The sequence below is a fragment of the Pleurodeles waltl genome, chromosome 1_2 (assembly GCF_031143425.1).
Source record: "Pleurodeles waltl isolate 20211129_DDA chromosome 1_2, aPleWal1.hap1.20221129, whole genome shotgun sequence".
In the NCBI taxonomy this organism is placed as follows: domain Eukaryota; kingdom Metazoa; phylum Chordata; class Amphibia; order Caudata; family Salamandridae; genus Pleurodeles; species Pleurodeles waltl.
In genome coordinates this window covers 627,312,895-627,340,187 of record NC_090437.1, presented here as the reverse complement: position 1 = coordinate 627,340,187, position 27,293 = coordinate 627,312,895, and the positions used below count along the sequence as shown (strand labels likewise).

The window sequence follows — 27,293 nt, the reverse complement described above, 5'->3', positions numbered from 1 at the left end:
GGATGTGAACTTATCTGCTTGTTTTTCTCCCCCAAATGAATTTGCTCCAGGAAGTGGTACAAGTTGGTCACTTAGTGTATAGGTCACCAGATTGATCCCTTGAATGTGCTCCTGTCTGACATTATTACGTTTGTGCAACGTTTGGCCCTGGAAGGTTTTACCAGGGGTACAGTGAATAGGTTACTTAGTGATTTGCCAGATGTATTTTGCCCCCCGGATCAAATGCCCTTTTCAATTCCCCCATTGTTTTCCGATTCTTGAAAAGTCTAATCAAAATGTTTCCTCCGACTCCCTTTGTTATGCCACAGTGATATTTGAACCTGGTTAGATATTTTGATGAGAGCTTCATTCAAACCCCTTCACACTGACTTTTAACCATTAACTGTTTTCCTTATTGCAGTGACTTCAGCCAGGCGTGTCAGTGAGTTTCTAGCGATGAGCGTCTGTCTTCCTTTCACTTCTTTTTATCCTGACAAGTTGGTCATCAGAACCAGAGCTGCTTTCCTCCTGAAGGTGGTGTCCCCAGGCTGCCATCTTTCTTTCAAACACCTCACCCCACAGAGGAGGAAGAGGAGCAGAGGCTGCACAGGCTAAATACAAAAAGAGCAGCGTCCGCATGAAGGCATTTTGTGCAGATGACCAGCTCTTAATAGGCTATGTAGGCAGCAAAAGAAGAAAATCAGTACAGAAAAGGACTGTATCTAGGTGGGTTATTTTGTGCATCACAATATGCTATGCTTGGGCCAAAAAGGACCACTTGAGTGCATTTGGGCACAGTCCATGGAGGCAAGTCCTCAACATTTGCCTTGTCTAGGGAAGTTCTTGAAGGTGATATCTGCAGAGAGGCTGCTTGGCCATCCCAGGAGATGGGCATTTTGCCCAATTGCTTGTCTAGCCCTCTAATCCATAGGTGTGATTTGCTTGGGAATCTATTCAAGAAGTAGAAGGTAGGAGTATCCGTGAGAAGAAAAAAGTTACTTACTTTCAGAAATACAGATTTGTTGCCAATCCCATCCACATTCTCATCAACATAAAGAGGTACCAGTTATCTGTTATTGTGCTGCATTCTTTATCTAATGTCATTCTCATCCTACTACTTTGGCAGTGTGGAAAAAATGGTTTAGGTACTGAAGTCGGTACATCTTGGGAGCAATTTATGCGGTTGGCGATGTCACTTCTGGCGTTGAATGGAGTTGGCAACCCAAACCATCAGGGAGGGTAGAACTGTTGAGAAATGTTTTCTGGACCAGTCTGGCGCCTGGAGGAGTATTTGAGAGGTGACAAATCTGCAGAAACATAGAGGATCCACCAGAAACATCATCACCAAAGGTAAGTATCTTTTTCTCTGCATCATGACAAATTGGTTTTGCGGCCTCTGGCTCAATTTCTGCCGAAAATCGTGTCATCCTTCCACATAAGTCAGTCAGTCACCCTCCCCACTTTCTCCTCCCTACCAAACCCTCTAAGGAGGAGAAGAGGCTTCATCAAAAGAGAGCTCTTAACTTTTACATTGAGTGCACAATGGAATAACAAGTGGATGACCAACGTTTTGTGGGCTTAGTCACTGCTAACAAGGGGAAGGCAATGGACAAGTTGCCCCTGACTGGGAAGATAATCCTGTGCATAAAGCATGCTCTTGTGCTATTCCATGGCCAAGAAGAAGCTCCCTCATAGTAAGTGGACTTATCCAACTATAGCCAAGGCTTACGGTGTTGGTGAGCGGTGTTCTGGTACTGGACATCTGCCAGGTTGCTATGCATGTCTGTACAATTTCACTAGGCATTACTGCCTCTCCAGTCATGTCCACAGGTAAAGCCAGTTTGTCCAGTTGGTCCTTCAGGACAGAATGAGCCCACTCCTCAGACCTTCCACCTTTTGGGAGGCATTGATTAGGTATCTATTCAAAGTATGAGGACTCTACAGTTAAAAGTATTCAGCAGAAGAACAAGTTACTCACCTTCAGTAATGCTCTTTCTGGTGGATACTCAGATTCAACTGCAATAATCATCATGCAGGGTTAGCACGTATATATGGCAAGTACCATAATTTCCTAAGGCTGTACAGGGTCACTGAAGCTCGTCAAAAACACCACCCGTCAGCACGCTGAAGCAGTGGTTAACAAAATCTCTGGATTCATTCTGGCACCTGGGGATATTCAAAAGGTGAGGAATCTGCAGTTAGCTGACTGTTCACGTGGAACAATCTTATTGAAGGTAATTTGTTAGTAATCAAACGGACACGTGTTGGTATCTTAGTGCATTTTACTGCACATTTCTAATCTATTGTAATACTTTCATGTACTAACAGGGGTAGAGGCTGCATCAACTTTCCTATCCTTTGGTGCCACTTACCTTGCCCTTCCTACCTGTGGCCTCTGTAGCCGTGATGATAGTGACTGTAATTGAAAGTAGGGCATTGGAGACATTTAGGGGGTCATTACGACCTTGGCGGGCGGCTACTGTCGCCCGCCAGGCGGTAACCGCTGTGCGGCCGCTAATGCGGCTGCACTCACGCAGCCCCCATTATGACATTCCTGCTGGGCCGGGGGCGCAAACCAAGTTTGCGCCCGCCGGCCCAGCAGGGATGAGGCCGCAACATAGGAGCCGGCTCCTAATGGAGCCGGCGGTGTTGTGGCCGTGCGACGGGTGCAGTTGCACCCGTCGCGCTTTTCACTGTCTGCTATCCAGACAGTTAAAAGCTGGCCGGGGCCCTGTTAGGGGCCCCTGCACTGCCCATGCCAGTGGCATGGGCAGTGCAGGGGCCCCAGGACACCCCTTACCGCCAGCCTCTTCCTGGCGGTGCAAACCGCCAGTAACAGGCTGGCGGTAGGGGTGTCATAATCCCCAGGGCAGCGCTGCTTGCAGCGCTGCCCTGGCGGATTATCACCGCCGGGGCTAAAATGGCGGGAAACCGCCGGCCCCGGCGGTGCGACAGCGGTGCTTCCGCCACGGTCGTAATAGGGCTGGAAGCACCGCCAGCCTGTTGTCGATGCTTCTGTCCTTTTAGCCCTGGCGGTCTCGGACTGCCAGGGTCAAAATTACCCCCTTAGTCTATATAGTTTACACTATTTCCCTTCCTTTGGTAGTGAATATGAGGAGTTTGAGGGGATTATGGCAGGGCAAAAGGTCGACTTTAATGTAATTGATGAGGAGTCAATGGTTATCTGATGTCACTTTAGGTACCTCTTGTATTTTCTGAATCAACCCCCATGGAACACGTTGTAAGTGGAAAAAACAATATAACTTTTGCTGCAAAGCTGTGATCTCTCTAGGTTTTCCTGTTTACGTTTTGGATACATAATATGTACATGCAGTATTTCAAACATGTTTTCCACACATTCAGATTGTTTTAACGTTCTTTGTTAGTACTTTGAAATTGTAATTCTTTTTTTTTTGTGTTACTTTTTGCATTTTAGGTGGACTACTAGCGGCTTGAAAAGTCAAGGCCGACTCTCAGTTGGGAGTAACAGAGACAGGGAAATTAGTATGTCTGTTGGGCTGGGAAGATCACAGTTGGATTCTAGAGGAGGGGTGGTTGGAGGAACCATCGATGTTAACGCTCTGGAAATGGTTGGTAAGTTGGAAAGAAGGTCTAGAGCTTGTTTAATAAGCCACTTTAGCTATACATTTGATCGGGAGATTGAGATGCCCAACATAAGAAATGCTTGTAAATGCAATAGTAAGTACCTTTCGTCTGAGTTGTAAGGGTTGAATTAGGAACACAATATTACTTAATTTCCAAGGATTTTTTATTTTATTTATGGTCAATCATATGTGCTGTGAAGTTCTTTCAGTGATACCTGTGTATGTTCTTATGTCATAACACTAATGAGATATTAGCCCTAGTATAAAATGTTACTTTTAAGTGTTTAGAATATTCTGCGGTCTGGAAAATTTATTTTATTAAGGCTGCTCTACTGCTGGCTCAGATACTGATACTTCTTTTCTTCAAACAGATGTTTTTTTAAATCGTAGGGTTAAACTAAGTACCAGACAGCAGACAATTCACTAGGCATGTTTAGTTTAAGGAAGCAAGTTGACCTCAAAGTTGGTAATAAGAGAAATAGTCAAAGTACTCAAGTTGCAAACCTATAACTAATAACTAATTTGAATGTATTCTTCTGACAGTTTACAGAAAACACATCACAAACATTCACAATAGAAATAGTAGAGCACTGCCTTTAGGTGCAAAGAGATCCTTCAAAGGCAGAATGACAGGCACTTACCAAGATGTAACGATCCATCAAGGAAACGCCTTATATCTTCGGTGAAGCTCACCTACTCTGTGCCAAAAAGAGGAGAATGCAGGCTTAGCAGGTGTCACCCTCTCCATCATCCAGCCCAGAGGTCATTGAAGCTTGAATACATAGAGGAATAGGAGGAGGTTTAAGTCCTTCTTTCCACCACCCTCGTCACCTGTGCACCATGACGACGCCGTGAGTAGTGTTGACAAACAACCATGCTCCGAGGTGGAGCACCATTTCCAGAGAGGTCACACATTTAGCCCAGTGTTCAAGCCAACACCACCTCAGAGTGCTCCGCAATCTTCGGGCTCCGGTCAACATTGAGACAAGGAGTAAGAGTCAAAATCAGGTCCAGCGACGCTCAACGTCTATCGGTGTTTGAGCCTGAAAAACATTGAAGAGCCCAAGCCCACTTCAAAGCTGAAGGCCTCATCGGCATCCCAGCTGCAACCACCGGAGAAAACTCCACCTACCCTGAAACAGGACTTGACAGCCGGATCCCAGGACACCAGCAGGCTCATCTTCATAAAACTACAGCACATGCTTGATGAGCGAGAAGACTATTATCATCCATCTTTGCACTGGAAAGATTTTTAACAGCCCCAGCACAGCAGTGCTCAAGAAACGCAGACTTACTTTTGAGGCAACTTCTGGGCCGTATCCTTTTTCAGAATCTTTGGCTACTGCACCCAAGAAAGCCCTTATTGACAAGTCCACCAGCCTACCACCTCCAACCCGTCCACCCCCAAAAACCCCTTCTCCTTCCCCTCCATCGCCTCAGGGGTCACCACAGTCCTTTTCAGACACATGCAGCCCAAGCCCGTATTCCTTCTGAAGGGACTCGCTACTCACATCCCACTGATGACCCCTGAGAAGGCTACAATGTAGAGCTCCCAGGGAACCCCAACCTCAAGCATGTGCTGGTTTCCTCCAGTCAGCACTCCTGCCTACAATGTGGTCATTTCTGCAGCCTACCACAAATTAAACATGCACACCCATCCCGAGGAGGACAACTTTTTAGTGGAGACACTAATTAGGAGGGAGTGTTTGCTCTGTTTTATTCCACTGTTAAAGGGAATGCTAGAGGCTGCCACAAGACATTCTGGGAGCCAGTGAAATCTCTGGTTGTCACACCCAGGATAGAGAAAAAAATTAAAAATCTCTGACTCCTAATACATTAGAGGGCTTGTCCCCTAGACTCCTTAGCGGTTGCTACTGACTTTAAGCGAGCTGCAGCAGTCTTCAAATAAGGAGACTAAGCATGTTGAAACTGTTAGGCAAGAGGTCGATGGTAGATGCTGCAACCCACTGGAGTGTTGCCAACTCTGTGAGCCTCTTGTCTCATTACAACAGAACAGTGGGACAAGGTAATGGTCCTTCTCCAGCTCCTCCCCAAAACATAGAAAAAGGAGCGAAGAGACAGTGGCGGAAGAGAGCTCATCTCTAATGCTACTAATATTTTTGCCCTAGAGGCAGCCGACATGTCAGCTAGTAGGTTAATACCACAATTATTTTACACCTCCAGTCGTGACTGTGCATCTCTGGCTTCAAGGCATAAGTCCAGCAGCATCTCTTCAACTTGCCCTCTTCAGGCCACAAGTTGATGAGATGCCAGAGAAGATTAAAAAGGAGACAGACATAGCTAAATCCATGAGTGCCTTTCAGACACCATCAGCCAGGGGTTCCTTTTGGAGGGAGTAGAGTAGAGGCACTCTCAAGATTTACCAAAACCACATCCACCTACCAGTCTTACCAGTGCTAGAAACAGACCTACCACCGGTAAGGCAACAGAGGTTACACATCAGGTTTCTTCCAGGGTAATATCTTCAAAAGCAGAGCACTCCTCAGAGGCGGGGCTTCACTTCTAAGCAGGGACTTGGCCCCATCTCCCCGATCACAGAACACCTGTAGTGGGCGACTTCAAGGGTTTCTTCTCTACTGGGAACAGATCACCTCCAATCAGTGGGTTCTCTCCAGCAGACAGCATAAAGCCACGGATGTTGCCTCAAGCTCAACTAAATCCCACCAAACATCCCTCCCCACAAACAAATACACCTTCTGTCCAGAACACCAGAACCTTCGAGAGTGCCATAGAGCCAGTTCACTTCAGCATTGTGGCAAGGTGGGCTTACGCCTTATACTTTCTGATTCCCTAAATTGACCGGTCCCTAAGACCTGTACTGGAACTCGGGCTCCTCAACAGGTGCATCCTGTCAAAACAGTTGCATAGGACTATCATACAGGATGCCATCCTGTTGCTGCAGCAAGGCAACTTCATGACTGCTCTGTCTGAAGGACTTCTACTTTCACATACCCATTCATCCCACCCATCATCTCTACTTATGCATTGTGGTAAGTAATCAAAAAGATCAGTGCAAAGTATTGCCTTTTGGAGTTGCCACAAGCCAAAGAACGTTGACCAAATGCGTACCTGTTCTGGCGGCCCATCACAGAAAGGGTGGTATCCGTGTCTTCCCCATCGACGATTGGCTGATCAAGAGTGCAGGCAAACAAAAGTGCCTACTGCACACTCAGACCGTTATATCCCTTCTACACAGGTTGGGATTTACCATAAACGCTGCCAAATCTCATCTCTAGCCCATTCAGAACCAGCACTTCTTAGGGGCTACTTTCAACTCCATCACTGGCAACGCCTACCACAGCCAAGCCAGGGTACAAGCTTTCCAACAGTTACTTCCTCTTTTTCAGCCACATAATCATCTTACAGTCAGAACAGTAATGCACCTGCTAGGTATTATGGCTTTCAGCATAGCTAAAGTCCCTCATGCTAGACTGCTAATGCACCCACTGCAGCAGTTTCTATTGGTACAATGGTCACGGGGGGAGGGGCACTGGGATGATCTAGTATTGATACGAGCCACCACCTTTCGCTCTCTCAAGTGGTGTAACAACAGCAACCCTTCATAGACTCCATTCTGCAAGTAACCATCACCACAGACCGCCTAACTTTCAGGCTGGAGAGCAAATGTGACACTTAAGAGCTTATCTTCAAAATCTGACACTTAAGAGCTTGTGGTCACTACATCAGCAGGGCCTTCAAATCACTCACATGGATCTTCAGGCCATCCATCTAGCTCTCAAGCCCTTTCTTCAGGCCATCCGACATAAAGTGACCCTCATAAAGACAGACAATATACTCCAGTGTATCACTGGCAGAAGCAGTGCAACACTCACTGCCCGTAGTTGCCAGCACTAGCATAGTGTATTTGGCATTGGGTGATTCAGCATCAGATAACCTCCTGGGGGAGTTCCTCCCAGGAGCACACAACAGCTTTGCAGACCTGCTCAGAAGGATGCACCAATATGTGCACGAGTTGGAACTTCAGTTTCAAGTTCTACACCTGTAGTTTCATTGTTTGGGTGACCCAAAGGTTGGCCCTTTGCCACTGCGAACCATGCAAAATGCTAAAACATTTCCTCTGGGTTTCGACACCTGAAGTTCATGGGCAATGCTCTATGGATGAATCGGTCAGGGATCTTCGCCCGCACTTTCTTCCTCTCCCACTCCTTCTGTACTTGGTCAGGAAGCTTCAGCAAACCTCCCTCACCTTTATCCTGGTGGCTCCCACATTGGCCAGACAACCGTAGTTCTCAACCCTTCTAGAGATGTGTGTAGTATTCCACGAGAAGCTCCCCAACATGCTGGACCTTCTCACACAAGACCCAAGGCAATATCAGACACTCAGACCCCACACAGCTCACTCTAGCAATTTGGCTCCAGAGCGTCGAGATTTTGGTTATCTCATTCTCCCTCGAGAATTCATGAACATTCTCAAGGAAGCATGCAGGCCCACCATGCGTGCCTGTTACGCTGCCAAGTAGAAAAGATTTGCCCATTATTGTATTTCCAAGCACCAGGACCCTCTTCACCATGCAGTTAAGGATACTGTTTGTTACCTTCTTCTCTTACAAAAAGTCACATTCAGCTTATACCTCTATATGCCTTCCCTTGGCTGCCATTGCAACCTATATACAAAAAAGAGAACACTCGTCTTTGTTTAGGATCCCTGCCTTCACGGAGGCACTCAAACGGGTCATTCCACTTAGAGTTCCTCCTGTCTCAGTCTAGACCCTCATAGTACATCTTACTAGACTTATGGGACCCTCCTTTTAAACTTCTACACTAATGCCCTTCAGGTCATCTTCCTTTTCACCATATCTTTAAGACGCTTTAGTGTGCTACAGGCCCTCAATTTAGAAGAGCTTTTTTTTCAGGTCCATATCGAAAGGGCTATCCTTAGTATCAACCCCATATTCCTCCCCACAGTCATATCCACCATCCACTTCAACTAAACTATTGAGACTCAGTAGTAGAAAGGGCACTTAACACCTTGATGTAAAATGTGTCATTATGTAGTCCATTACAGAACCAAAGCCTTCCGGGAAAAAAAAAACTCAGCAGCTCTTCTTTGCTTTTGGCAAACCTCATAAAGATCATCCTCTTTCGGAAGCCGGTATTGCCAGTTGGATTGTCAAGTGCATCCAAACCTGGTACCTCAAAGCCAAGGGAACTTTGCTTGCTAGGCCCAGACCACATCCTACCCATAAGAAAGGAGCCACTATGACATTCTTGTGAAACATTCCTACAGGTGACATTTGCAAAGGCTACACACTACTTTGTGGATATGCTAGATCGCAAGCAGACTACAGTTGGTCATACAATTCTAGGAACTTTGTATCAAGCGTCTGCAGCATCCACTGGCTGACCACCACTTATGGAAGCACTGCTTTACAGTCTATGCAGAGCGTGTGTATCTGCATCCACACATGCTGTGAATGGAAAATGTTACTTACCCTGCAAGCACCTGTATGTAGCATGTAGTGGTGTAGTTTCACATGTGCACTCCTGTCTTCCCAAGAGCCAGTGGTTGCTACAGATTGTTTTTTCTTTATATAGTTTGACACATGGTCATCAAAACGTCCTGCAGACTGCGCTATCACTACACTCACTCGCTGACCGAAAAACAATGGAGACAGTGCCAAGGCGCATTGCCAACTAAGGATGGAATCGGCATGCCTCGTGACTCAAAAGACTTATTTGAACAAAAACTAGTTTCAAACATCCAAGCCTCAAACAAGATGGCAGGAATATGCAGAACGTGTGAATCTACGATATTACATTCTGTGAACAGCTGCTTACAGGGTAAGTAATGTTTTCCTTTCTATAATTCCATGATGGCTGTCAGGTCATGTGTAGATGCAAAGTTGGCGCGATCTCGGAAGTAATGAAATTAGGTTTTGGCTATTCTAGAATGTTAGTTGTTATACTTCTAAGGGGCGGCCCCATTGTGTCTAGACTCAGTATTTGAGCCATCTCGGAGCTATATTTGCTGTTCTTCCAAGGCCTGGTAGTGGCAATCTTGAAACTAAAGAAAATAATGTTTCAGGGCTACTTAATATACTTCAGTTTTATACTTCTAAAATTTCTGTCACAGTGGGTTTACAGCCAATGTGAACCCCTGGAATATGATTCACTGCAAAGAGCTACTTTGTACTGTCAGAAAGTGCTTCTTGAAGCCTGCGGCTCCAGAGAGGTTCTGGTGGCAGCAGGAAGGGTATACTGCAGTAGTTGAAGAGTGGAAGAGACAGAAGGCTGCATGGCAAGGGCTTGTGTCTCTGTGACTTGTAGAGTAACATGCTTGGCACTATGAAAAGTATGTATTTTCAGTTAATTCCCGCCCCTTTACTGTTGAGGCTGTGAACTTTCCAGGAAAGCAACTTTGGCTGTAAGACTACATTTCTATGCTAAATAAAATTAATTGTGCCTGTTTGAGGGGACTTGTAGTTGGACTGTTTTACTTTGAAGCAACACTGTGTAGGTAGATCATGCCTCAGCCCCCTTTTCCAATCACTAGGAGGCTGGAGACAAGGCAGAGAAGGCTGACCTGCACACTGGCAGTTTTCAAGAAAACACAAAACTTGTGTTTTCACGAACGCTGCTAAATTTGAAAATGCACATGGGCCTCATAGGAGGCGGCGGGTTCTGAAGCCCCTGATAAAGAGATGCTGCTGTTTCCTTTGGCATTGAATGATCCACACCACAATGGATATTGGATGAAATATTTAAAGTGAGTTTCTAAAGTTTACTATAGATTTACTGTTTTTGTTTCCCACTTCAGCCCATATTTCAGAACATCCGAACCAACAACCCAGTCACAAAATTCAGATCACAATGGGCTCTACAGAAGCACGTGTAGATTACATGGGATCCAGCATACTAATGGGCATCTTCAGTAATGCTGATCTTAAGTTGCAAGATGAATGGAAAGTTAATCTTTTCACCCCTTTGGACACAAGCATTTCGGATAAAAGGTATTTTGTGCTTAAATTATTTGATATTTATTGTATTTTCATGTTGAATAGCAATCTTCTATAAGTTACTTCAAGAACTTTCTTTTCAACAGGTTTTCTTTTTGGGAGCCATAATTCTGATGGTTTTATAATTCTCAGAAGCATTAAACACCTCAACAAGATATTAAGTAAACAAAATGGCATGGTTGTGGTCAGCAAGCCAAACTACCATTTATTTGATCTTTCTAGCAGTTTTAAGTCAGAATAGTCTTTGTTAAGGATGCTTCTCCCTATAGATTCTTTACTTCATCAGTATCCAACAGGTACCGGACTAAAACTGGAAATTTTTCAGTACGTCTTGCAGGAGGTGGCACCTAAGTTCCAAGTCAGTTTACACAGATCCCTGGATCGGACATCACTAAGCCAAATATAGGCCTACCCAGCCCTTTGGCAACAGTTCCCGTTTTTCACACCTTTTGACATAGATCCAGTGTGCTCTTCTCTGAAGCTGTCTTCTGATTTTCAAGTTTTTGCACTGCTGTTGTTGCTATCTCTGATGCTTTACTTGGTCTCCATCTCGGGTCTTCTCCAGTGCTGTCCCAGACCTTGTTCGCTGACTTCGGTGGGCGCTAAGTCTTCCTCTGATGGAGTGAGGTAGGCATCCTGGGTGCTACAGGTCCCAAACTCTGTCTGGATCTGGGCCCCTAGATACATTTGAAGACAACCTCCTTGTTGAGGTCGCCATCTCTTAGACCCTTTACTTTCAGCTGGTTCTTCCTTCTGTCTTGACATTATTCTTGGCCCTGGGATTGTCAGTCTGAGATAGTCCATTGAGTCCAAACTCAATGGCATATTCAGATTTGGCTCCTGTCTGGCTGAATAAAGGTCCAAAACCAGTGGCTGACTTTGTTCCTGCGCTGTGCCCAGTACTGTCCAATACACATCTGGCTTTCCCATTGCCTGCTTTGTATCGACATGGATGACATCATTCACAGGGGCTTTGCTCATGAGGCTCAGTCCTCCTCTCACTCCTTGTGGTGTACCTTTGATCCTTAAGGTGGTTATGAGCCCTCCTCCTGCAGCTACTATCCTGGCACTCATTAGCTCCCTCTGAATCTGTGTATAGCATCTTTCTCCACAGTGAGGATAGTTTAGTGGTGAAAAGATGAACAGCCAACAAGTGTATCGCCCCTTGTTGACACGTAGGCCTTGGGCTTTTTTAGGACTTTAAATGATCATTTTTCATACATTATGTTAAGTCCAAAGGTCAGAGTTTATTTACTCTGTGTGAAGAAGGTGAGTGGCACACTGGTGTCTCACTGCACTCGGGATCTGATAGAGACTTCTACCTGCAGATTCCTTACCTTAAGAATTTCCAGGTGCCTGCTTGGAATCCAGAACTTTTATTGAGCAATACAACTGCACCCGCCGTCAGGTGGTGTTCGGATCTGCATGGCCTCGTAGTAGCCATCTGTGATGTAACGGTCGCCTATGAAGGCACCACCTCTCATCTGTGGGAAGAATTACCTCAGGAAGATGGGATTTAAGCCATGTGGCACACCGCATCGCGCCATGTTGGTGACGGATCCCCATCAAGTATGCCTTTGGTGTCCCGAGAGCGACCATGACTCGAAGTCCTGCTCAGACTGCCGGACCTTGACTCCGAAAGCCTTGAGGGAGCGGTCCCTAAAGCTAATAGCAGCCCGACAGTTGACATTGGCGGGCGCGACTCCTTGGGGGTCCCGGTTAAGGAGAAGGTCACAGGACCGCTCCAGGAGGCCCCAAGTCCTCTTCATCCCACTTGAGGTCCTCCGGGGCACGCGGGGAAGAGTCACAAAAAGAAGTCCAAGCGGACTTTGACTTCAGGCCAATGAGGCGACTCAGGAACGTCAACGTTCCAGGCACGGTTCTGCTGAATCGTTGCCAGGGAGGACTCCGCACTTTACTCCCTTGTCAGAAGCCAGAGCTACCCCCACTCAATTAAAGGAATTTTACAAGGCCATGCATCTTGCATTTCAGCGGGCCAGCCCCACAGGAGCACCTTCAGGCCCGCTGGCTTGTCAGAGGCCCTATCAGGTTCCATGACAGTGGCTTCAGCCCTGGCTTGAATGGGGTCTTGTGGATTCGATTCCAGAACAGTTTCAGTTTCACACAGTTGACCTTCTCCGGCACCACTTCCGATGATGACTCTCCTGGTGCCGCCGGTGCGAGCCCCATCCTCATTACCATGAGTCAAAACAGGAACGGCGTTGCACGATGCCGATTCTGGCACAGACCGCACCCACAGGTGCCATATCATTGTCTGAGCATTTGCTGGATCAGCCAGGCACTGGTGAGGAATGGAAGGGGTCTTTGGACCCTCTAGAAACCCAGATGGAACCTTTGGACTGGTATGAGGAACTGGTAGATGCCAGTGGACCGAACACCCCTCAGGATGCTGGCTTGCTCTCTCCTCCTACTGTGGCTATGGAGGAGGGTGCATCACCCTCGAACAGCCCTCGGTGCAGGCCAGGACTAACCTCCTGACAGAGGTGCTTCAGCTGGGGGCTTCCTCATCGGTACCAATGTCACCCTTTAATAAAGCCCTTACTGATGTCCTGCTGGGGACGTTGTTCGAACCCTGCACAGGGGCCCCAGTAAACAGGACAGTTGGCCACCGCCCTTGCCCGCCACCGGACATCCCTAGTTTCCTCACTCAGCACCCCACCCTGGAGAGCCTGGTAGTCCAATCATCCACTTCCCTGGGTGCCTTCCCTTCTGCACCTATGGGTAGGGAATCCAAGAGGCTAGACCAGCTTGGGAAGAAAACATCCAATACGGGAGAAGATCATAGTTCCTTATCTGTATACTCCAACATTGCTATCTTTCATAAATTTGCTTGTGAACCTCCCTGATCACTGTCTCAATAATCTGCTCTACCTATCTGCCTCACTTGCCCTATGTAAAGTGATCTGTGGTGGCTTCTAGGAGGAATGCAGTGCTCGGCCATTTAACTTGATTGGCTGACATTTGGGCTGTTTCAAATTAGCTCAGTTTGCTACTAAATAAACATTGTTTTGTTACCATTAACCCCACAGCTGGTGAGCTTTTTCCGCCACAGTGATGAACACTTTTTTGTATGTTTGGAGCACTTCGACCTTAAGCCTTCATAACTTTTTTCTACAGAAGGTACCCAGGCCAAATTTGCATCCTTTGTTCTCTCAAGTTGGGGATTTTAAGAGTACCTAGGGGCACTGGATTCCCCTGGGTGACCACGCAAAAAGCCAAAATAAAGCAAATGTTTTTTTTTAGTTTTTTTTTTTAACTGAAACAAAGTGCTGCGCAAGAATGTGTATTTGGCCCTCTTACAAGCTTTAAGAAGGAAACAGAGGTTAAACGGAATTCTATATTTTTACCACAGATTTTGCATTTTTCTAAGTGCTAGTCTATTTTTTCTGTTTTTTTGTGTTTTCTGTCTATGTGCAGTTTGTGGCAGAAACAGGTGTGAAACCCACTTTTAAATTTTGAAGGTTATACATTCCTGAAAATATTCAGAGTGGTCGTATGTGTAGATTGGTCATGGTTTTTGTTGAAATAAAAATAAACAGAAGCACGATTTTCCCTCATGTACAAAAATAATATACCACTAAGTCCACCAGACCTTTTTGATCTCAGGTATATATAGTTTTCTGATGGTCCAAAAACATGGGCTATTCAGAGCTTGTAACTGAGTTTAAGCATATAATGATATTTCATTGTGTACTTACAATGCAGCAATTCATACAGGAAAATCTAATAAATGAAAAGACTGTATGAAGGAAGCCTCTGCATTTTTTTAAATGATCCTAAAATACCAAGTTTAGGAGTGGTGGTTATTTGTACAACTCTAAATTTTGAGTTACCCATACTATCATGTCATTCAGAGTGCATTTTGCAAAATGTGTTCTTTCTTGCACCCTGGTTTGGTTTATATTTAGAAGCCAGAAATGGAAACATACTCAATTGAAAATAAATCTTCTACTATTCAGTATTCCCACACTTTGTGGCACATGTTTGGCAATGTGGGTAGCTGTGGTATTTGGGTCTAGGCTCAGTCGCCACCATGGGAAACCTACACCCAGTAGAGGCTAGGGTTGTATGACTCGCCAGGATTCCCCCGTTATTTTTTTAACCAGAATGCCTTTCAAACCTCAAACTTTGTTTAAAATAACTCATTTTCCTCACTCTTATACGAGGGAAATTTCCAGAGTTTGATAGGATCTACTAAGTGTGCACCAACCATTGTTCCCACGCTTATCTCGAACAGGACCCCACTTGTGTGGCTAGACCTCTGGTCTGTAATAGGAACAAAAAAATGTGCTGAAGCAGGAGGGTAGCTCTTCCCAAAATATTTTTTTTTAAAGAAAATCCAGTTGGTGCAAGCATGCACCAAATATATTTTCTTAATGCAGTGGACAGACCATTCATGTCCACAACACTACATATTTAATGTGGTGAACACAAACGGTTCGTCATCTCCACAAAGCGGTTAAAGCCACTTTAACACAGTTCATTGCTATTTTGAAAGTTCCAGCAATTCCCAACCTTATAACGGAGAAGCATTCAAGCATGTCATTCTGAACCTATGAAAGATACTAGCTCTAAAGAACTGATGTTACAGGTTAGTTTTTCATTTCAAAAGGAGGGGAAGGTGTGTAGTTATGAACACAAATTCCAGCTTTATTATGTAAAATTTACTGTTCTTGCAGATCTATAATTGATAGCATGACAAGTTAAATGTTTAATAATTTATTATTCAAAAATGTTTAATTCATTTTCTGATTTGTTCCTACAGTGAGATTTTTGTGCACGGAGACCTGCAATGGGATATTTTCCAGGTTATGATATCACGATCAACTACCCCAGATCTGATCAAAATAGGAATGAAACTACAAGAGTTCTTCACGCAACAGTTTGATACTAGCAAGCGGGCTTTGTCTACCTGGGGGCCTGGTCCATACCTCCCTCCTAAAACAGTGGTGAATACCATTGAGAAGAACTCACGAGAACAGTGTAAGAATAAAAGCAAAGATTGTGTTTCAATGTTTCTTACCATCAAATTAGAGGTGCATGAATTAGCAGTCAGAAATTCTATATAGTGGCCGTACACTTGAAGTTTGGAGAAGTAGCAAGAGGGGACCTTTGTCTTCTGAATAATGGTTTCAAGATAGATTCTTTTTTCTCTGGGTAATGAAAATCATCAGTTTAGGAGGCACCATATTTCTTAAGTTTTCCCTAATGTTCTCACTGCCTCCTATCATTTCAGCTGTTTAAAGTGTTAGTAAACAGATCTGGAAGTAGTGCTGTGTATAGTGACATCTAAAAGCACGCATATACAACCACTTCCTCGTTTTGGCATGATACTGGCAATATAGTAGCTTTGTGATCAGTGACGGCAATCTTCCTTTTCCTTTGTACATTAAGTTCCATCTAGAACAGCAGCTGTTATAATGCACTTTTGAAGCCAACAGGTTATTTTTATCTCCACTTGGCCATTGGTATTTGTAATGTAAAAAAATGCTGTGTGTTTAATAATTTCATGGGATTTTCACCATTTCCAGGTAGACCATTCATGAAGTTGTTTCTTGGTGCTAGCATTAATAATTGGACCAAACTAACTACAGGAGCTGAAAATATTGGAGGCTTTAAACTTTTCTTTTACGAAAGACTAAGGAATTTTCAGTGAAGTAGAGGGCCAGAGCCAGAACTGAGAATGAATTGTCTCTGTGAGTTGGGTAAAAAGATAAAGAAAAAAGAGAATCTGGCGAAATCTGCTTCTTTTATAATCTTTCTGTGACTGGTTTAGTTATATCTTGCCGCATGCTAGTGTCACTAGTTATTGGTACACGGCACACAGGCATATCAAGGCGGATTAGAAGTTTATACACTGTGGTGTTGTAGCCACATTATTTCTTATTTGACATAAGGTAGGGACTGTAATTTAAGACGCATGGATTAAGGGCGCCCCCACAGGGCACTGTGTGTTTATTACAGGCAAGCCAGCTGTGTTGCATTCAAACAGCTTGTCTCATTTTGATACAGAATAGAAATTGGATTAAAAAAACACCCAAATCCACTTCCCAGATGAAGTACAAAAAATAGTCTGATTTTGAGTCTGACCACATCAAAAACATGTTTCGGTCTACCCACATTTCTCTCGGCCCCAAAAAGTGGTCTAGGAAGGTGTGATGTGTCCACTGGCTTTTTTTTCGTTTGCCACCAACCTTTCAGTGACAAACGTTCGCTCGACCAGGTTATTTTACAGTTGACCATGCTCTGCAGCAAAATTACTTCCCACACCAGTTCTTCTTTATTAGCCTTTCATGGGTAGATGCTGATCACACAAAAATACTGAATTCACATCTGCGAACTCCTGGATAAACAAAATTGTTACAGGAGATTCCAAGTATTCGCCATTTAGAAAAGAAACCATAGCATCAGAGGTTTGGTGGACTATGCAGGATACCTTACATTTGGTTCTGCTGTCCACGGAAGACAATTCAGAAATTGTGACAGAGGCGACACCGAGTCTGACTTTATTTAAGAAATCACCTGAAGCTGATTATGAAGGCACAGAGAAAGGGCATCCTCACAACTGGACAGAACACAACAGCTGTTGTAACCATAGAGGACCAGATTTCAAGGGGAAATCCGCAGCATCTATCCAAACTGATTTACAGTGTAATCGCTTACATTTTGAAAGTGATTCCTTGGACTGTTGAAATGAGCTGCAGTGCCACACTACTGGCAGTTTATGAGTTATTCAAGTACTAATTGTCATGGCAAAACACATTCAAGTCTTTATTCTCCACATTCTCTAGTTTTCTGTCAAGGTATTATAGGTGTGTGTTTAATTGCTTGTTACAACTCTTAATTATTCTTTCCTACGCTCTTCAGACGCTTGCTCTTTCAGTAAGGAAGAAGGGGCAGTGCTTCTGCTATATTTGTCAAATCGTCTGATGTTTTTAAGAAGCCCCCTTGCCTCTAAACTGTTTTTGCATTACTATTCACGGATCCATCTCTTCAAGCTTTTCACTATTTCTGGTATTAATCCAATTGTCTGCGAGTGTATTTTGTTATTCTGCGATTATACACCCCATCTCAATACAAGATATTTAAAAAAGTTCAACTCAAGGAGGATCTCTTTAGGCTCCAACTTTAGATACATTGCATTTCTCATAAAAAAGACCTTGAATGCCCACTTAAAAAACTCAATTGCCTATTCTGTCAGGTTGCATGCGCATGTAAGGGTTGTTCAAGAGAAAAAGCCATTATGTACTTTACGTTCTAAGAGGCAGCGTTGAAGAATGAGACCCCTGATAGCCTTATTTTGCAATCCAGTTATATAATAACTTCATTTTTGCTCCACTGCCGTGAAATCCTTTCAAATCTGAATATTTAAATTTGAGATCTTGAAAGACGCACTTTGTGGGGAGGGCTTGATACTGCCGGAACCAAGGTGGAACACTGTACTTCTCTATCTGTATTCATACACTGAATATACAAAAACAGCTGTAAATTGGAGCCCCCCTCCCCCCCCCAAGAGGACGGCACCTGGGAGCAAAATGAAAAGGAGAACATAACAAAAACAAGTTAGTATTTCAACTGTAGAGAAAAAGACTGGAATCAGAAATGTATTTAACAACTCCTGCCACAAAACCTATTTTACTACACTTATCAACAAGTTAGCTTATCTTTGGCCCTGCCAATATCTTTCTGAGTGGTGGTGTATGGTTAAATCGAGAGCAAGCTACCAAATACCATTGAGCTAATAGTGTAGGGGAGGTATGAAGAACTTTTATGCATATAGAAACAAAGTGTGTGCCACACACTAACAATGGTTCACTGACTACAATGTAAGGAGAAAATGTTTATCTATATACACATTATTCACATCACACCATTGGAAAAAGTATATGTGAACTCTAACCTCTCTTCTTACTGCTTTTTGTGCCAATCACAGTTAACGTGCATACTTTCAAATCTAAAATAATCTAATCTGATGGATGCTTCTAAGTGTAGATTCTTGACCTTTCGCCTTTTCCCCCAGGTGCCAGACTGTATCTGAAGTTTGTTTTAAAGAATCTGCTTCGGCACACCAATAGGTGCTGACATGGGCTCTGCTGCAACCTCACATTGTACCAAGAAGAGATAAAACTGAGCCATATAAAGGTGCCACGCCTCCATGCTGACTTAATTCCCTTTCTGTCTGTACCCTTTCATGTAGGTCCAGAGCTTGATTGATCCACTTTTTGTCAGTGTTTAAAAAATCCCCCAAAAACCTTTGTTTTCCAGACAGTATGCTGTTACAAAATGTCTTCCCCAAACATTAAATGCTTTGAAACGTGCTGTGCCTGTAGAAAGTAAATGTCAATCAGGGACCCACATGATATCTGATTGTGGTGTTTAAGATTTAGGCATGACTTGTGATGAATGCTCCCTGTTGCACCCAAAGGCCATTAGGTTGCAGGTAGTGAAGCTGTATGTTGCCAAACACAAGAAGCAGTCCTGCTTCAAATCGCAGGCTGCTCCCCGTCCTGTTCGAAGTCACCATCCACTGATAAGTTGAAAGAATGCAAGAAGTCCAAGAGAGACTTGTCACCATCCTGTGACTCCCACTCGGGGGAGTAGTCACACTCTTAGCACTCATAAGAACTGGCTCTGCTTCCATCATGTGACGCAAAAGCCATTCTGACACTGATCATTGTTTGTCATGAGTTCTCAGAGCCATCCTTGACTCCTCAAAAGTTGAAGGTCTTCAAAAAGGTCATGTATCATCCATTTTGGATGATGCAAGCTCTCTAGACCGCCTTTGGGCCACATGGAACTGTATTGGCTCTCAGTAAGCATTACACTGATGAGGTCTGCCCAGCAGTTACTGACCTCGTTGATCCTCTGCCCACTCCTTTACCTCCACTGGCCCACACCTCCACTCATGCGCCAGAGGTCTGTCCTGACTGCCCCAGCGTCAACTTCGACAGTGCATACCGCATCTGACTACAATCCCTATCTCTAATTCAGACCTAGCTTCGACCCACGCCAGGCCTTTGTCTTGTTATGAGGTTAACAAGGCTTAGCCTCAGACATTTGATGAATCTCAGCCTCTTCTTCACCCCAGTACTCTTAGATACTGGAGACCCTGCACAAATCTGATTCGGACACCATTCAAGAACTTCATATTGCTTTGTTTGATGAGGATGATGAGGAGGCAGTCAACATGTCTCCTATATTGCACAGATTTGGGACTGTGCTTAGATCTACAGAAAGCCAGTGGCCTAAGGACCTCCCCTAGGACTGAATGGGAAACCCACACCAGGGCCCCTCTCTGAGGAGGGTGCCTCCTTTGTGGTAGTAGTACTCCGAGTGGCCGAAGATTTAGCACTCCAGATTGCCTGTTGTAGAAACTAAGACAACTTTATTAACAGAAACCTTGAAGCCTTTATCTGCTACTTCACAATCTTTGCTGCCTTTTAACAAGGTGTTAACAGAAATGTTGATAGCATCCTGGTCTAAACTATGTTTAACACCCCCTGAAAGTCTTGCGGTGGATAGGAGCAGGGGTCTCCACCTTCGTAACCCAGCACCCAACTCCAGAGAGCTTGATGGTTCAGGCTTCCACCAGCAAGGTGAGCCCTAATATGTTCCACACTGCACTTCCAGACAAAGGGTCAAAGCTCATTAATACTTTCCACAAGAGTCTGGTCTTTTGCTCAGCTTGGCACTGAGGTCCCAGTCTTCTGGGATGCTACACACATACCTTGTTGGACACAGCCAAAGAGATCTTACCTGCAATCCCTGATGAATTCAGAAACACTATTGTTCAGTTAATCCAGACTGATAAGAACTAGCTAAATATGTTTGTTTAGAAGGCCAGCCTGGACACATTGGGGCTCTGGAAGAGGTTAGACATCCAAGGAATCCTTTTGACGGTCAACCATTTAGCAGGTTCAGGGAATGACCGGGCATATGAGTTCCGCAGATGCTTTCTGGCAGACCACGAATGACGTCTTCACCTGGAGGTGGTTCAAGGTGTCTTCACCCCTTTGGGAGTGCCCTGGGTAGATCTTTTTGGTACTGCAGAGAACACTACTGCGTGTTGGTGTTTCTGCCAAGAGGCTCCCTGGGAGATGCATTCTGTCAGTAGTTGGACTCGGATCTCCCTTATACCATTCTGCCCTTACTTTTGAAGAAGGCTAGACTAGATGGGGCCCACATCACTGCGGTAACCCCAGATTGGGCCAGCAGGGTGTGGTATTCCGATCCCTCGAGCCGGAACATCTTCCCTCCAATCTTTCTGTCTGTTCTGATGGATCCCCTGTCTCAGCAGCAGAGCATGATTTTCTACCCAAACCCTCACAACCTTCACTTCCATGCATGAAGATTGAGCCTCACAAACTGAGAGGGTTTGATCTGCCTGCAGAAGTAGTAGCTGTTATTCTCACAGCTGGATGCTAACCTACCCAGTTGGTTTATTCTAGTGGTTGAGCTAAGTTTGAGGATTTATGCTGAAGCTGTTCAGTTGATCCTTTTCAAGCCAAATGTTTTGATGTTTGCTCTACCTCTAGCCCAGCAAAGGTTTCTTGGGCATCGTTAAACTTTATTAGGTGGCCCTTTCAACTTTTTTGTATGATTGCCTGACCAACCCCCCCTTATTCATGTGTTTATTAAAGCAGCTTGCATATATGTTCCCTTCAGACCTTTTGTTATGCCTCAATAGGACTTTATTTGTTGCTCAATTTCTTGACATGCACATCCTTCCAACCTGTGCACAGCATTTCACTGAGATTGCTGATCATTAGGACAATATTAATTTTTTGCATTTACTTCTGTGTTCCATGCTACTAAGCTTTAGGTGTTGTTAGTACTTCTGTATGCCACTTTCTTCCCGGACAAATTGGTGCTGCAAACATGAGCTTCCTTTCTGATGAAGGTGGTGTTGCCCTGCAACTGTGTAGCCCATCACTCTACCTGTATATGTTTCTCCTCCTCACCCGGTTCAGGAGAAAGGAGTATAGGATCTTACTATATAGATTGCCACTGAGTGTTTAATTTTCTCCTCCTCACCCTGTTCAGGAGGAAGGAGTATAGGCTCTTAGTATGTAGATGGAGTACACGGTGGAGCAGCAAGTGTATGAGCATCTTTTAATTGGCTTTGTCAGTGCTAAGATGGGAAAACCGGCCAGAAACAAACCTTTCCTAGGTGGATTGTTCTGTGCATAAAGACGTGCTTTGCCTTGTCCAAAGAGGAGCCTCCAGGGGGACCTTTGGACACATTCTACCAGAGCCAGTGCTGCCATGGCAGTGTTGCTAAGGGGCGTTTTGGTGTTAGATATCTGACAGGCTGCTCCTTGGTCATCCGTACACATATTTTCACCAGACATTACTCTCTTGATAATTAAGTCCATATGGAGGACCATTTCGCATGCTCCAACCTGCAGGAATTCCAGGTCTAAGTCCAGCCCTCAGATACATCTCTTTTTGAGAGGTACTGATTTAGTATTGGTTCAGAAGGTAAAGAATCTGCGGTTAGAAGTATCCATCAGAGGAACAACCTACTTTGGGTTACTCTCTTTCAGGTGGGTACTCACTCTAATCACACATTCCTCACTGCCCTCTCTCCTCCCTGTTTTGTGGGTTTGATTTTTAAGATTCTAAAAAGGTTCTAATTTCAATTTGGCTCTGCCACAATTTTGGTCTGTCCCTTCTGATTGGCGTCTGAGGGTGTGCAAAAGTTCCCAGGAAAGCTGATGTCAGTGTGGAGGGGTAGTGTCGATATGCAGCTCTTTGCCATCACTTCCGAGGTAGCGAGATCACGTCGGACAGTTATTGTGCCACCTGTCAGTGCATGAGAGCAATTGTTATTAAAAGTTCCAGGTCCTGTCTGGCACCTGAAGGAATTCAAAATATGAGGATTCTGTGATCTTAGTATCCATCAGTTAAAGATTTACCTGTGACTACAGATGCATGTAATATAACTTTGGATGCCCAGGATGCTGTGTCCTACTGATTATCTGCTTCCTCCTGGTAAATGCAGCTTCATGTTGACTCTGGCAGTTTTCAAGAGGCCAGCATGAACAGGGCTTAATATTTCTCAAATTTAATAACTGAATTAGTTTGGACTTAACACATTGAAAATTGTGTTCCCATTTAGTAATAATCCACTGTGGATTTTAATCTTCAAGTTAGTAATGATTTCAGTATGATTGCACTTTGTGGACCAAACATCTAAATGAGAATTCTTCTTGCTCTTCCTTCTAGTGTTGGATGCAGCTCACCACCGCCATTGGCCAGGAGTACTGAAAGTAATATCGGGCTGTCACATATCCCTGTTTCAGGATCCATTGCCTGAAGATACTGTGCAGTTGGGGGGATCGATGAGCTTGCATGGTAACCATATGACGTTGGCTTGCTTTCATGGTCCAAATTTCCGTTCAAAATCATGGGCACTGTTTCACCTGGAAGAACCAAATATTGCATTTTGGACAGAGGCACAGAAGATCTGGGAAGAAGGTAGCACCACTTTTTACATTGCTCTGTGTGATTATAGAATAATCGTGAATCATACTACTGATTCATTAATATTTTATTAGGTTATGGGGAATTATCTTCTGCTGTTTTGATCATTTTTTGCTTTACCACAGGTACTGCTGACCATTCCACATACATTGTACAAACTCTTGATTTCCATTTGGGCCACAACACAATGGTCACTAAACCTTGTGGAGCTCTAGAAAGCCCAATGGCAACGATCACCAAGATTACACGGCGGCGCCATGAAAACCCACCCCATGGAGTTGCAAGTGTAAAAGAATGGTTCAATTATGTTACTGCAATGAGGAATGAAGGTGATTGACTTCTTCTAATACGCTTCTTTATGATATTTTGAATGCATTGTTGTACTTTTCATTAATTCAAAAGTGACCATGAGCTAGCATTTTTTTTATTTTGCAGTTTGTATTGACATTTATATTTTTAGTTGGACATATAACTCAGGCACTAGTTGTAAGATCTACTCTGTAACAAGTGGTTAACATGCTTTGAACTCTTTCAAAAGGTGAAACGTACAGCATAAATACAGCTCATTTACTTCATTTATATAAGAAACATTTACTTCTATAGCAGTGGTCTTCAAACTTTTTAATGCCGCGCCCCCCCAGTTGAAAAATAAAAATCATTGGGCCCCCCTCAGAATTTTTCACAATTATTTTAGAAAGATGGCAATGTTTAAATAGGTTCAAACCTATTTAAACATTGCAGTTAAGTACTGTTAACTTTTTACAACTGCAATAACATGCTTCTGCTTAAAACAAAGGCATGTTATCTGTATAATATTTATTTTGGCCAGAGTTTGGCGCCCCCCCTGGGATCACTTGAGGCCCCCCAAGGGGGGCCCGCCCCCCAGTTTGAAGACCTCTGTTCTATAGGATACTAATCTGATAGAGACTTCTAGATGCAGATTCCTTACCTTAGAATATCCCCAGGCGAGATTTTTCTCGATTAGTACCCGTACATCGCTAGGTGGCGTTGGTCAGCTCTGCGCCCGTCGTCGGCATCATGACGTCAGTTCTTTTCTTTCTGTGCCAGCCAACGCTGATCTGACGAAGAGCTACCGCTCACTTACTTTTTGATTGGTCTTTTTTTGATGTTTTATCAAAGATTTTTGAGTGTCTACACTCCTGGTGCATCGTGGCTGTCATTGTGCAAGACCAGGTTCAAGCCCTGTGGATCCTGTCATCAGGCGATGTCCATGATGGATCCGCATCTTGTGTGCTTGTGGTGTTTGAAGCGCGACCGCAACCCAAACTCGTGGTGCCAGGGCCGGGCCATGAATCCAAAAGCTTTGAGGGAGCGTTCTCTAAAGCTCATTGTGCCCCTGCTCTCGGTTCTGCGTCGCTCCCAATCTCAGTTGAGAGAAAGGTCCTGAGAAAGGTCACGGAGCTCCCATTCTTCGTCATCTCACTTCAAGTCCTCGGGTGGTCGAGGCAGATAAAAAAGTCAAAGAAGAACAAGAGTTCTTCGACTTTACCCCGTTCGTCGGCCAAAGTGACAAGAGAAAAGTAGCGTCGTCGTTGTAGGCCTCCGTTCTTGAAGCTTGCGTCTGGGCCGACTCCGCACCTCCCCAAATTTCCAGGAGCTGGAGCAACTCCTGCCCAACACTGTAAGTTCTATGAGGCCATGCGCCTCATATTTGGGCAGTCTGACTCCAAGTAGGAAGCTTTCTCTCTGTATGGTGCAGAAGAATGAAGTACTCTGTGCAGAGAGTCCAGTAGATCCCCAAAGGTTTGAAGGTTTATTGTAATGTGGGCGAGCAGTTAGGCTTATCAAGGAGTCCTGTTAAGCATTTGTTTGCTCACAGAGGCCATAAATGAGACACACTCAAAGAATAAATCAGAGACCAAATTAGAAAAATAGCATTTGCTTTTACATATATACTTTGCACCAAAGAACATTGTTATAAGGTAAGCAGTTTTTAAATTAAAAATATTTTTCAGTTTCAAAAATTGCCACAGTTCAATTTTCAGTCCTTAATGTTAACCTACGGGAGGCAAACAAGAATGCAGTTTTGCAAGTAAGAACTCAACTTAAAAATCCAGTCTTGGGGGTTTTAGGTCAACACCAGGCAAGGTTCAAATCAGCATCAAGAGTGCACCCACAGCAACACATGGGAGGCCGGGGTCAAAGATCAAGGGCCATATGTACGAACACTTTTTCCCATAGACACAGAATGGGTAAAAACCTTTGCTACATCTGGCCCCAAATTCGGGATCGGGTGCCTAATGTTAACCAATGGAAAAGTGTGAGTAAAGTGGTGTCAGGGGTGGATCTCCTTGTTGAGTTACATACATGGGGGGGGCCACAAGGCAGTACCAAACTTAAACCCTCAGTGGCACAGAGGCGGCAGGGTGTTGGGCACCCAATCGAAGTCAGTGGAGGAGGTTGATTTTGAAAAAAGACTGCAGGCTTGGGCCAGGAGGCTAAAGGACGAAACCCCACAACTGACCAGGTATGTTCAGATTTTGAGGGACTCAGGGACACCGTTGGTCCAGCTCCCCAAAGTCCAGGGGCTCAAGATGCAGAGGTGTCCTTTGATGTTGGAAAACAGCTTTCTGGGCGCTCGCTGTCGGGGACTGTAGGAAGCTGGCTCTCTATATAGTGCACTAAAATGAAGTACACTGTGCAGAAACTCCAGTGGATCCCCAAAGGCTTGCAGAGGCAGAAATAGATAGTTCAAGAGCTCTTTTGTGGTAGTGTGGGTGAGCAGTTAGGCTTGTCGGGCATTTGTTTTACTCACAGAGGCAATAAATGAGACTCACATTCAAAGAATAAATCAGAGACCAATTTAGAAAAATAGCAGTTGCTGTAATATATGCTTTTAACCAAATAATTTTGTTATAAGGTAAGCATTTTTTAAATTAAAAATACTTTGCTGTTTCAGAAATCGACAGTGCAATTTTCAGAGTCTTCAATGTTACCCTATGAGAGAAAAACAAGAATGCAGTTTCACAGGTAAGTACATGACTTACGATCCCAGTCTTCAGGGTTTTAGACTAGCACCGAGCAAGGTTCAGGTTAGTACCAACAGTGCACCCACAGCGACAAAGCGGTGGCTGGGAGCAGAGGTCAAACTCTGATTCGGTGCCCAATGTTAATCAATGGAGACTGAGGGAGGACGAAGACGTGCTGCTTCCAGGTAAATACAAGCGGTGTCAGAGCTTGGTGTGCAGGGGTTGAGGCAAGCACCGGGGGACCACAAGGCAGCAGTGAGACTTACACCCTCAGCGGCACAGGGGTTAGCTAGCAAAGCTTCGGGCACCCAATGCTTTCCAGCGGAGACTGGAAGTATCTTACAGGTGAGTAAAATTAAGTCAGGGGATGATCTCCTAGAGTTGAAGTAAGTACAAGGGGGGGGCAACAAGGCAGCACCAAACTTACACCCTCAGCGGCACATTGACGGCCCGGTGCAGAGTGCCAACACAGCGCAGGCACCCATTCAATGGAGGAGTCACTTTCAGCAACAGTCTTCAGGCTCTGGCCATGTGGCCGGGAGACGTCAACCCACAGCTGCCCAGGTAAGAGATGCCAGGTGTCTTAAGGACACCGAAGGACCAGCTACCCAAGGCTCCGGGTGCAGGGGTGTCTTTTGGCCTTGGAAACAGCTTACCGGGCAGGCTGTGGTCAAGGGGTGTCCTTGGATTTAGGCTGCAGGCTTCGCAGTGGAGTCGGACAAGGGTCAGCACATGGTGGACTCTTGGTCAGAAGCACTGGTGAACTTTCACTGGACTGGTGGGCCACTTGGACTCAGGCCGTGGGCATCAGGTGCAGAGGTGGTTCCAGGCAGCAGTTTTGTGGTTCCTTAGGCAGACTTCGTCTTTAGAGATGGTTTCTTTTGGACAGCTGTGCTGTCCACTGGAATTCTGGGTCTTTATTAAAGGTAGGCAGTCCTCCTAAGGCTTTGGCGGTCACTGGGCAGCAGGACAGTTGTCTTCTGGGTGCAGGTTCTTTGAAGGCTGCAGTCAGGCCGGTAGGGCTGGGGACAAGTCAGTTGGTGTCTTCATTCTTCTCTGCTGGGGTGACTTCTGTGTTGTCCAGCTCTTCTTAGGTCGACAGGAATCAAAGTTCTAGGTTTCAGGGGTGCCACCTAAATACTGAATTTAGGGATGTTACAGGGAGTGCCAGGTGGTAGCCAATGGGATACTCACCTTAAGAGTGACTATACCCT

At 44.8% G+C, this 27,293-nt stretch overlaps 1 protein-coding gene across 19 annotated transcripts in view; it reads left to right on the top strand.

The window, feature by feature from the left end:
• BLTP1 (bridge-like lipid transfer protein family member 1) overlaps window positions 1–27,293 on the top strand; it is a 1,779,540-nt gene that overhangs the window by 1,642,510 nt on the left and 109,737 nt on the right. For all 19 annotated transcript variants that reach the window (XM_069242474.1, XM_069242454.1, XM_069242518.1 and 16 more), the window contains 5 exons: window positions 3,416–3,573; window positions 10,384–10,576; window positions 15,369–15,586; window positions 22,832–23,083; window positions 23,215–23,418. In XM_069242474.1, coding sequence (XP_069098575.1) covers window positions 3,416–3,573; window positions 10,384–10,576; window positions 15,369–15,586; window positions 22,832–23,083; window positions 23,215–23,418 — 1,025 coding nt within the window. The remainder of the gene's footprint in view (window positions 1–3,415; window positions 3,574–10,383; window positions 10,577–15,368; window positions 15,587–22,831; window positions 23,084–23,214; window positions 23,419–27,293) is intronic.